The following is a 12,075-nucleotide window of genomic DNA, read 5'->3' on the forward strand; positions in this document are numbered from 1 at the left end:
CTGACTCTTCCCTGTGTGTGTGTGTGTCTCAGGGCGACGCAGGGCGGGTGAAGCTGACCTTGGTGCAGGACGCCCTGGCCCAGCTCATGAAGACCCAGTACCCTCTGGAGGAGCTGCTGCGAAGCCCCTTGCCTGAAGGAGTGGACCCCCAGCACCTGGAGGTCTACCTGTCTGACCAGGACTTCCAGGTAGACTTGATAGGATCAGCAGCATGCAGTGGCGTCTTTCATCCAGCAGGCCGCAGTGTTCACCAGATTTTACTAATGAAAACTGATATGTTTATAATCTGAAGATAATTTATGAGAATAAGTTTTGTCTAAACTTTCATATTAACATTTTTATTCTATTTATGAATTCATTCCTACATCGTGTCCTCCGTGAATAAATCACTGCAATTATGTTTCAGACTATTTTGGAAATGAAGAGAGATGAATATGCCTCCCTCCCAGACTGGAAGCAGATTGATCTGAAGAAAAGCAAAGGGCTGCTTTTCTAGACAGCGATAACAAGCGGAGGCTGACTGACGCGCTGTAGCAGGGACTTCCTCCTCCTCTGCCAAGAAGGGATGACGGCAGGGGGATATTAGCACCATGCTGTTGCACAAAGGACTGCTCACAACGTAATAAAAAGAAGAAAAATTCACTTTTATTTATGTCAAATTAGTATGAGTGTGTGGACTTTTTAATCGGACATGGATTTCTCCGTAGCTATTGTTCAGAGCAAAAAAAAAAAAAAACAAAAAAAAAAAACACAAAGCACATTTTCCTATGAAACATTTTCTCTGTACAAATCAGTGAAAGATATAAAGAAAAGGTGTGTGGGGAAAAAAGGAAGAACGTCAGTAACAAACTGTGGGATAAGGGATGAGAACATAAGAGTGCTTACAAAAAAAAAGATCAATTCTAATAAACAATGTAAACAAGAAAAAAAAAAATAAAAGGCTAACCACTTTCTAAATGTTTCCTCCTCGATCGATATATTTCCATCGAAACATCTTTAAACTTTGACAGAAAAAGAAAAACTGCTGCTTTGCCAAAATCTTAAAACAAGCGTGTTTGACGGCAAAAATCTATGCTGTGTATTTTACAGTCGTGTGTCATATGATGTTATGATGTGTTTATTTGTCTGCCAGCCTTGTGTGCCATGGTCAATGTAGCTGGAGCCCATGTGTTCACTCTGACTGTGGTTAATGCCTTATTAGGACTCCTTGGAGGTTTACTATTAGCTATGCATGGGGGAGCAGGTAGACATGCTCCAATAACATCCCTCTGGCCCAAAACAACACGCTAATTCTGCTTCACCTCAACCAACACACTGTTCAAAACATCCTTCTGACACGCCAATATACAAAGACATAATGTACTCTCAAATAGTGACTCTCTGACAGGAAATCAACTGTGTAACACGAATATTCTTAACAGCTAATGGTGATGTACTTAAAATGTCTTGGTCTACTTTGATATTTGTGTATTTTTCATATTCCTGGCATCATGTAGATAGAAACAGCAGCTACAGTTGAATTTCTTAGCAAAATTTGAGCTTTTTTCTAAACCTTTTGGTGTCAGAATTAAAGCACAAGCGTCTCTTTCTTGACTCAACAAGTCTCACAAGGGAAAAAAACAAGCTTTTAAGAGGAAGAGATACCATTGATAACAGCCACAGTCAATCATAACATAATGCATAAATGAGAAAAAAAAAAGGCAGTACTCAACTGGATGTTAACTTTACTGCTGATGCGCTAAAACTACAGCTGTTGCTCTCTTGAGCTGCACTAAAAACCTCACACACAGGTGATTTCTAACAGTGTAAGAGTAACCGAAGGAGGCTTTTAAACAACCCCAAGTCATGCTGACCCCCCACAAATTGTAAATAAGTCAGGTTAGTCTTCCATTGGTCCACTGAGTTGGAGCCCCTTTGGACTCGCTGGCTAACTGGGTGTTATTTTCCTCAGAATGGATTAGCTGACTAAGCCTCCATGTGACTGTGCAGTGCCGGTGAGATTGGATTTAGGCCCACCGCTGGGTGATGGTGCACTCGGGAAGAAATTTCCAAAGACCTTTTCGCTCGCAGGCAGCTTACACCTTAAACAGACCAACTCTAAAAAAAAAAAAAAAAAAAAATCTGTATGGGTAAAGCCACCTGGATCTGGGTGTGTGACATCTACTTTGCAGTTATTACTATACAGCTAGTGAATGCACAGACTTTTTGTAATCAGACAAGATTAAATTACGTGGCCTTTTCTCGATGTGCGATGTGAAAATGAGAAATTGAGTCCCCGCATCCATCAACACATCCATTTACAGCTCGGAAGTGACTGGATGATGAGTTTGGGAAGCGTGCGTGACTTGCAGAACGTATCAATTGAATACAGAACTTTGAAAAGAAGCAGCTCAATGATAATATGGACACATTTTCACACCCTGCTGCTGCTGCTGTTTGTTTGTGTCTGAGTCTGTGTCTGCCCTAAATGGCTTGCTCTCTCTGTACGTCGGCTCCAGGTATGCTTCGGTCCGGTTCAGAGGCCAGCGCCGCCTCACGCAAAACCACCATGTGATCTTCGGCCGCGTGGAGCGACTGGTCGATCCAGTCCATACTGCCGGACATGTGACAGGCGTTGCGGGTGACCAGCACCAGGTGGCTGACTGAAAGGAGGAGAGCAGTGGCCCTGAGGGAGAAGAATATAACAAATGGGTTTAATTTAAACTAGCTTTCTTGCTGCTGCTGCTGCTGGATGAAAAAGTGAAAAAGCACTTATTTCCAAAAACACTTTTTTCTAAAGTAAGCAAAAACACACTGGTGACAGCATACAACGGGTACAGAAAGAGCACGAAAGCAACACGACACATGACGAATTGCATAAACTTTAAATTCAATTTGCTTAAATGATGAAAAACACCAATTTTTGAGCTTTCTGAAAGTTTTCCTGGAAACATCAATTTCCTGTGACACTCGAGAATGTGCATAACGGTCCCTATCATATGTCTGTAAATCTCAAAGGTTATTAAATTATGGATAAATCAAAGTCATGTGGTCGCTGCTCTCCAGCTTCTTCAGACGCCAAATCAATCGGCAGAGCGGTAGGTCTTTGCATTAAGCTTTCGCAGTCATGCGAAAGGCCCATTTAAGTAATGGAGAAAGGGATGCGATTACCTGGCATCGAGCAGAATTGGATCCAGAGGCGGGTACATGGATCTGACCACGTCGTCCACCCTGCGAGACAGGTCAATGAGGATGTGAGGAGGCGGGTTTGCCTGAATCAGTTATATGACGTTGTGGTGAATCGTGTACGTTACCTCGGGCTGATGCGTTTGGCTACAGTGATGATGTCACTCAGGCTGGCTGGGGCTTTGACCTTTGCCCCTGAGCCCATTGTCATGGCGACCAACTTTTCAGTCAAAGTGTGGCAGATCTGAGTGTGGGATTAACTGTGTTAGTATCAGTAAATCACTGAATATACTTTAAAAAAAATGGACTAAAGGAGCAAGTACACTTCAGTTACCTTTAGGATAGAGATGCAGTGAGAAACCAAACCACTGTTTGACAAAAAAAAAACACAGAATTAGTTTTGACTCTGACAAAAAACACATTTATAGCAATGACATTTACTAACAACTCAAAAATCTCTTTATTGTATCACTAAAATTCTGCCAGGCAGTTTATGTCATGCCAATAAGTGCTACTGCTAAGACGTACGAGGCGTCTTCTATCCAGTCCTCGTTCTCTAAGATGGCCTCGATGTGAGGGTTGGTGATGACCACGTCGTCCAGCTCCAGCTCCGACGGCTCGCTCTGGGTCTCCATGGCTCCGATCAGATCGACTGTGGGTCTGAGGGACAGGACAGGAACAGCAGAGGAAGGTAAGCTGGATTCTGATGACGAATGACTTATATTGATTTATTATTAATTTTCTGTGCCTGGATTGAATTTAATGAGAACAATTCAAAAAAATGCTTGAAAACAAAAATCTGTGAATATATGGTTTTAAATCACAAGTTGCCACAACATCAAACTCCATTCACAGACTCTCATTAAATTATAAAAACATTAAGGTCGATCAACCTTTTCTCTCCAAACCAGAGGTGAGAAAAGAGACAACCTAGAGTATGTAGCTTAAAACAAGGACTTTTTACCTCTTATTTAATCTGGTAGATATTATATTGAATTGTTTGAGTGTTTAATGGATTATTTTCTACTGGATTTATATTATATTCCTATTTTTAGTAAGTCCTGAAGAGGAAACTGAATCCCAAACTTATGGATGCATATTAATTGATGTAAATGACTAGTGATGACCTAATTTCCTTTTATAATTCACTTCTTTGTTCACTTTTCTTTGTAATATCTCCTTTTCATGAATAAATACATTGTTGGAAAGGCTTTAGGATCCCATGAGCCAATGTTATTATTGTCATTTTTTTCCCCAAACGGTAACTAATGAAAAGTTGTGAATCAGTGGTATGAAAAGGCAGTGGAAAATCTGCAGAGGGAAAATACATTTTTGAAGTAAATGAAGTCCAACTGCGACAGAATAGTCGGCCACATGATACAGAAAGTTTTAAGACACTGAAGGAAACACAGAAATGAAAACTCCTGTCTGTTACAGATTTAGAGGTTTTGTATTGTTTCACTGACTTGGAGTCAAAGTGGTGCAGCAGGTCGTGTGGGTGGCAGTAGCGGTGTCTGCACACCACCACCAGGGCAATGAAGGAGGCCAGGAAAATGGTGGCCAACACCCCAATGGCCACGATCACCACTGTCTCCATGGCGACTCCGGCTCCCACAGCGGCTGCAGGCAGCAACTCGTCGAGAGGAGGAAAAAAAAAAAAAAGAGTCCAATCAGGGTCGGCTGATTGTCCGAGCTCGATTACGGATGGGCGCTCATCTGTTGAGAGGAGAATAATTGGTGGTTTCAGTCTGATTGGGTGTAACATCAAACCGGAGAAGAATGACATTATCTCCATACTTGAGGATATCTATGTAAGAAATTTCCATTTCTGTTGGAACACTATGCACATCTGAATCCACGGAGTAAAGAATACAATCAGCAGCGTTTTCTCTGTTTCTAAAAGTGGCGCACCTTCAATGCACACATAAAACTGACCTTTATCTGAGTACATACAAAGCTGAAGTGTGGTTGCCCTTTGTTTGCACTTTATACAGTGTAATGAGAACAATGTGTCTGGTAAACAGAGACCGGTAACACTTTATAATAAAGGTACACAAAGTTTTGATCAGTTAGCAGGGAGAAAATGATGAATGAATGAGGAAACTAACTGCTAGTAAACCAGCCGGCACTTCTTGAATAACTCCAAATTAAATTTAATAGAGAGGCTAATAATAAGTTAATGATTAGTTAATTGAGAAACGAGTGAGGAACAAATGAGGAATGACCTGATAATTGATGAATCGTTAACAAGTATGTCCCCGATAATTCCTAAAGGAAGACTATCTAGTAGATACTGATGAGATCAGACTGTGAGATCCTGTATTAATGAATTATTAGGTAATGATTAGTTCATGAATATGTGTCAATCGATCATACTGACCACTTTCTTCATGAGTCGCTGCTGATTATCTCTGAAGCAGCTGCTGAGGGGCACAAAACTAGTAACGACTCATTATTAATTAAACATTAGTTACTGTTTTTGTGCACCCCCAATAAAAGTGATACATAACACTGATCAGTTACTAAGTAGTCCCTCATTACTTCATCATTATCTAACAGTTAATTACCCTTTTCTGTGCCCCCTCAAGTAAAGTGGGGTACAAAAAGGCACATCAATCAGGAAAACTACAAACCACAGCTGATATTATATGAATTCTATTCAACTTTAATCAGCAGCCACAAAGTCAACAACTTACTGTCAAACATCGTGTGGAGATATACGGTTTTTAACAACAAAGACAAGCTAAACCCACAAAACTTGACGACAAAACTCTCATAAACTTTGACCTCTTACCATCCTGATGTTTTCAGTCCTGACGGAAGTATTTTTGGATTGTCTGCAGTTTATTTTAGGTGACATGTTCCGACATTTAGCGTCTCTCTGGAAGTGTAAAGTATACCTGCCCTCTGCCCAGTTTAGTCACTCATTAACCCGTCCTGTCCCACACCTGAGTGCCCATGTGTGAGTGAGTGTAAACTCTCTAAAGGGAGGCTGTCATTAAGAACAAGGCAGCACCCTGGATAGTGTTTAATTGATTTATAATTAGGCATCACATTTTTTTTTTAAAGCAGAGATAAGGTTTTGTCTGTTAGAAGCACAGATTTCCACAGGGAAGCTGAACTTTCAGCATTACAACATTGTAAACCTGCATTTTTGCCCGGATGATTGTGTGAGATTCTGCCATGGAATGCTGTAATTCTTTAATCTGATTAATTTGTCTTACACTAGCCGTATCATACAGAGCTTTCTCCCGTCTTTCTCCTGCCTGAGAGCTTTTCTGACTCATTTTCTTTTCACAGGCCAGTGGTATCTTGAAATCTTAAAATACCACTGCTAAAAGGAAACACATATAAAGGTAGACAGGATTTGAAGTACTTTAGGGTACAGATTATCATTCAATTCAATTAAAAATATATATCTCCATATTCCTGAGTGTGTCTTATAGTGCGATCTGTGTGATTAGGAGGAATACCACAGATTTCTAAACAGTTTTGCTCTTTGCGTTCAAACCCAATATAAGGAAATTGTTTGGAAAAATAAATGCAAATTGCTTCTATGGAGCACTAGCTTTTCCCCTAAAGCCTAACCAAAATGATTTTACTGCAAAGGGTACACATACATATGTAACCAGTTGTGGTAAATAACTAAGTGTATTTACAAAAGTATTATTCTGACATACTTGTACTTCACTTAAGTATTTCCATTTTCTGTTACTTTATACTTCTACTCTTATACATTTCAGAGGGAAATGTTGCATTTTTTGCTCCGCTATATTTACAGATATAGTTACATTGCAGAATCAGATTTTATATAAAAATACACAATCTGCTTCCAAGATATGATCCACTGCTCTAGACAAGACTAAGCAACAGTATATAAAGTACATGCAAATGCAATGACAGTCCCGTAACATAATATATAATAACATTATGAAACAAACCATTCTGCATAACAAGTACTTTTACTTTTGATACTTTAAACAAGTTTTGCTGATAATACTTCTGTGCTTAAGTAAAATTGTAAGTGCAGGACTTTTACTTGAACTATACTGTGGTATTACTACTTTTAAATACAGTAAGTGAAGGATCTGATTACTTTTTCCACCACTGCAAATAACATACGCAACAGTTTCTGAGAGGATAAACCACAACAAGACATTAAAAAAACAATAAAATAATTACTTTTGTTGGTGTGTGTAGTTTGCATTTACAAAACACCTGTACACTGTATCTCTGCTGGATGTCTCACCCAAAAACTCATGAAAAGGGGAGTCTGAGACTCAATTTAAGTCAGGCCTATTATGCCTGAATAACAATGTGGCGGAGATAAACAAAACATACAACACATCAAACTTGTACAGTTAAATAATATTTCATCATTTCCATTATTTTTCCTTATTTGATAGATAAATAGATACATAGAAACACACACAGGCGCGCGCTCACAGCAACCCACATGCACACATAAAAGCAAAGTTTTCCCATTTCTTCGTTTTTCACAAATACAGACAGACACATCACAGTCATAAAATACATCCGGTATACCAAAGCCTGGTAAACATTTCTAATGTTAAACTACAACATTCGTACCTTTAATGGACCAAACAAACACTCTTTTTTATAGTTACTCACCCAAACATTTTGTGCTTTTAGTTCGATTCCTTTTAGAAGACAAAATACTTTCCCCTCCGCCACCAGGAGCGCGGAGACGGCACCGACATCTCCAAACCTGGTGCGTGAACGCGCCGGAGCTGGCGGTGAATGACTGATGAGCAAACTTTTTCTCTTTAAACTTTGCAGCGCGAGCGCGCGCGCGCCCAGCCGCAGCTATATCTGCGCGTGGACAGATTCGGCCACGCGCCTGTTATGAGAGGGGCTGTTGGAGCGGTGTGCGTAAAACCCCTCTCTGCCTTGTTTTTAATGAGGAAAAGCTACAGTACTGCTAATATGAAACACAAGTAGAGACTTTAAACGCTAGGTGGCGTGCCCTAACCAGTTATTAATACACATTGAGACCTGCCAACAGTTGATATTGCGGCGTTGAAGTCACATTTGAGAAAAGGTGAGGCCAAATGTGACTATTTTGAGTGTTTCTGTGGTGCTCTGAAGTTGTAGGTGTAGTCTGCTGCTTCATGCCACGTGATTTGTTTTAAATTTAATAACCTTGTTGTACTTTTTATTTCTCTATAAAGCACTTTAGTGTTAGTTTTAGTTGTGCTCTACAAATAAATTTACCTGTTCATAAACTCTTAGCTGTGTTAGCCAGGGAAGACATTTTGACTTGTCATGACAGGAAAAGCACAGGTGTAGCTAGGCTAATAGGATTAATTAACGATGGTCCCATTACATTTAAGTGTTCCAGTAAGCAAACATGTACTATAGTAGGGCCCTGGAGGTAGAAAGCCTAAATTGAATGCAGCCATCTTTAATGTAATTAGTTACACCTGTGCTTTTTCTGCTATGAAGTTGGTCAACCACACAGTTTGTTGTCAAAATCACCATGAATAGTAAGAGTTAACTAATTTCTGCTAATAGTATGATTCAAAGTTCGTTTTTGACTTTGGAAACAGCAGTTGACATAACAAACTCATGTCAAGGACCAATTAGAAGCTGTTGCAGAGCTTTCAATCATATCTCATGATCTTCATTGGCAGACAGAGTTTGATGAGTTGAAATTGTTTCCTGAAAATTTCTCAAATGATCAAATTTTTATTTCACTTTAAGGATTTCTCATAGTTTCATAGATATCAAACTTGGAAACAGAAGTTGACACAAGGTCCATTTAGTAGGTGTTCTGAGGCTCAATCATTAATTGATCAATGATGAGGATATTGTTGAAAGCTCCAGTACAGCTACTTGCTGGAGATTGTGAGATTGTTGTTGCCGTTTTCAAGGTAAAGAGTAAACGCTGAGAGCTAACATTGACAATCAGTCCTTTTAAGCTGCTAAAAAACCCATCTATAATTCCATGAATGATTTATGATTCAACAGACTTTATTCAGTCAAGTTTAAAAAAACAAAAAAACAAAACAATAAATGAAATAATAAAGAGTTGCAGTGTCTGAGAGAAAGTAGCAAGGTCTAGGAGAAAAACTCTGATAATGACATGTTTGAAAAGCTACTAAATAGACCTTGAGGTGAGCTTGTTTCGTCAGCTACTGTGAATATTCCTCATATAGATATAAAATCATACTGGTTGTTTTCATCTACAATGACAGAAATCACTTGACAGTCATTAGAAAGAGATAAATGTGAAAAAATGTAAATGCTATTTGTCTGGCATACAAATGATGATCCAATAAGTCCTATCAGTCTCATGATAATATAATGTTCCTTCATGTTTGCAGAGCTTTGAGCTATCAGTAAACAGATGGATGAGGTCTGCTTCCCACCACAAACATGCAAAGGAACTAACAGCATGCAACACTATAAAGGTACGACCAACGTTTAACTCTGTATACTCTCTGTTAGCTCGTTCGACATAACTCATATTCCCCCCGCATTAACACCCAGTTTCCGTGCATGTTCCACTTTACTGGAGCAGCTCCGTACCACCAGCAGAGATAATTATACCCTCTTCAACTGAATCCAGAATGCAGCATAAAAGCAAAGTGCATCAGCGCAGAGCCTGCAAAAGCTAGTTAATGTTTGAGCAATCCTGTCAATCACCGCGATGCATCATTAGGTGTGTCTCTGTGATGCGTTCTGGTACGGGCGCACATCTTTTGAAGTCTCTTTCAGTACAAGAATGGATCTCAGACTGAGAGAGCAGACCGGGCCCCGACTCTCAGCTTATAAAATATATATTTATTTAACATCAGTTTGGATTAAAAAAAAAAAAGGAATAAAGTTTACAGCAGGGGCACCACCGTAAAAATAAATCCTCTCTGCAGACAAACACAAACATTCATCCACCTTGCTTGAGGATATTTAGTTATCTTTCTCATTGTGTAAGACGAGTGCTCCAGCATCCCTTGTACTGGTCTCTGCTCAGCCATGTAGGTCTTATTGTTCATCACTGGCCAGCGAGCTTCACAGTGGCGCCGGGTTAACAAGCAGGCGGGTGTTATCCAGTAGCTGTATTGAACAGCGGCGGAGCTAATCAGCCGGTAACAGTCGATTCCTCCTGAGAGCGTACCTGCCAAACGGTAATTGAACTATTAACTGTCCTGGATGTGGCCGAGGTGCCTGTCTGGAGTACAGGGGTCTGGGAAAGGAATGCCTTTACTTTATCCAGAGTACACTGTTTATTTAAAAAAATGGGTGCTGTAGTATTCCTTGACTTTACAGTATAAGGATGGTAAAACATGGTTAAACACTGTAAACATGGTCAAAGTTCCAAAACCTGAGGTGAACGTTTGTAAAAATGCTCCCTGCAAGTCAAAGACCAGGGCTTCAATCTCACCTCAACGCTCCATTTGTTACCTTTACTTCCTCCTTCTGATGACGTCAGATTGTTCCCACATGCCCACAAACAACTGTCTGTTCTGTAGCCTTTTTTCCTATGGTTGTTCCACGTGTTGCTCACGTTGTCTACTCGCATATTTCGGATCAGATGGATCGGATCGGACTTTTACGGATGTATTTGAGAAGTTTCCATTTCGAGTGAAAAACGAGAAGAAGAAGTGAAATCCTACTACTACTGTTTGTTGGCATATTTACCCCCAAAGCTGTCATTAAAGAAGAAATAATGAAGCATCTGGTGTTACATCATCAGAGACACATAATTGAAAATTAAAACAATTTTTATCTTTTTTTTTTTTTTTTTTTGTCACTCGCTCTCGGCACTATCCTCCATCATCGAGGAACTGTAATTATCAGGAATATTTATCATTGAACGTCTTAACAGAGAAAATTTAATAAATCAATTTAAGCAACTAAGTTTTGCAACTAATCTGACTTTTCACGAATTCCAACAAAAGCTTTTTTGGCATGAAATTTGTGCAGAAGGTTTTGTTTTTTTTAGATTTATTTGTAAGTTACCTGCAATGTTCCAACCAACCTTTTATTTGCAAATGAGGAAGATGCAGTGTTGTCTGTCCTCTGGTTAGGAAACAGCTGGAGTTTTTTGACTTTACGTCTTGAATCTCTGATATTACTCCAGGAGGAGGATATATATATATATATATACACTTTTAATGTTTACAGAAGCAGCCATCACTCTGCCATTAGTGTGTATGCAGGTTTCCCCTGCCGTCAATGATCAGAGTCAATGGATTGTATCGTAACAGAAATTGCCACCTGTTGTTTCCTCCTCAACCTGCGATAGACAAACTGTTGTGCCAGCTGCTGAGCCCCGCAGTCGACAAGAGGTAGTAAATGACGCATGATTTCCTTGCAACTCCTCTTGGTGTTTTATTTCTCATTATACCAACTCAGGCATGCTTCTCTCAGCATGGATGGATTAATGACTAAGGAGAGAGACTGCCTCTCTTTGATTTTTGTTCTTAAACCCTAAACACAAATTGACATTACTCAGGGTTTATGCTTTTTTTTTTTTTTTTTTTTCTTACAGTCATCAGAATAGAGGCTCATCACAGGTGCTTAGACTGTCTGCCTTTGACTGATCGATGGGGAGCGAGAACGTGGGTTGTTTACAGTCCCCGTGGCCTATCATGACATCTGTGGCCCTGTGCAGCTCTGCAGGCAACAACGGGGAGGAGCATTAAATGTGTGTATCTGGAAAAGAAGGGGGGGGGGGGGGGGGGAGTCTTCCGTCAACAGATGGCTGAGGGTGGCCTCTGAGAAGCTGAGGATCTAGAGCAGCACTCTGATGATTTATCTATTGCTTGCTGTCTCTTAATCAGAAACAGTGGGAAACATTCTTCACTGTCAATGCTTGACAACAGTCTTTGTGTTTGATGCCTGTTGTTGACAGAGTGGCAGGCTATACAAATATATCCCCCCCCC

The 12,075-nt window shown here is 40.0% G+C and overlaps 2 protein-coding genes and 1 long non-coding RNA gene across 10 annotated transcripts in view; 2 read left to right on the forward strand and 1 right to left on the reverse strand.

The window, feature by feature from the left end:
• Positions 1-822, forward strand: part of svilc (supervillin c) — a 22,395-nt gene extending 21,573 nt beyond the window's left edge. Inside the window, exons 33-34 of the mRNA XM_044332154.1 lie at positions 33-188; positions 407-822. Of these exons, the coding sequence (XP_044188089.1) occupies positions 33-188; positions 407-496 (246 nt within the window). The 3' untranslated portion in view covers positions 497-822. The remainder of the gene's footprint in view (positions 1-32; positions 189-406) is intronic.
• On the reverse strand, positions 624-7,874 carry tmem98 (transmembrane protein 98). Its single transcript, XM_044332157.1, has 7 exons — positions 7,798-7,874; positions 4,632-4,881; positions 3,694-3,825; positions 3,500-3,533; positions 3,294-3,409; positions 3,151-3,210; positions 624-2,665 (listed from the first exon to the last, which is right to left on the reverse strand). The coding sequence occupies exons 2-7, from the start codon at positions 4,760-4,762 to the stop codon at positions 2,464-2,466; spliced, it is 675 nt and encodes a 224-aa protein (XP_044188092.1). The 5' UTR covers positions 4,763-4,881; positions 7,798-7,874; the 3' UTR covers positions 624-2,463.
• A 132-nt stretch (positions 7,875-8,006) lies between these two features.
• LOC122967483 overlaps positions 8,007-12,075 on the forward strand; it is a 59,280-nt gene continuing 55,211 nt past the window's right edge. For 2 of the 8 annotated variants that reach the window (XR_006398611.1, XR_006398617.1), the window contains exons 1-3: positions 8,139-8,227; positions 9,513-9,599; positions 11,681-11,836. This is a non-coding gene — a long non-coding RNA (uncharacterized LOC122967483). Of the gene's footprint in view, positions 8,228-9,512; positions 9,600-11,680; positions 11,837-12,075 lie in introns of all 8 variants that reach the window. The other 6 variants (XR_006398614.1, XR_006398616.1, XR_006398613.1 and 3 more) reach the window with 5 other exon arrangements.

The sequence above is a fragment of the Thunnus albacares genome, chromosome 17 (genome assembly GCF_914725855.1).
Source record: "Thunnus albacares chromosome 17, fThuAlb1.1, whole genome shotgun sequence".
In the NCBI taxonomy this organism is placed as follows: domain Eukaryota; kingdom Metazoa; phylum Chordata; class Actinopteri; order Scombriformes; family Scombridae; genus Thunnus; species Thunnus albacares.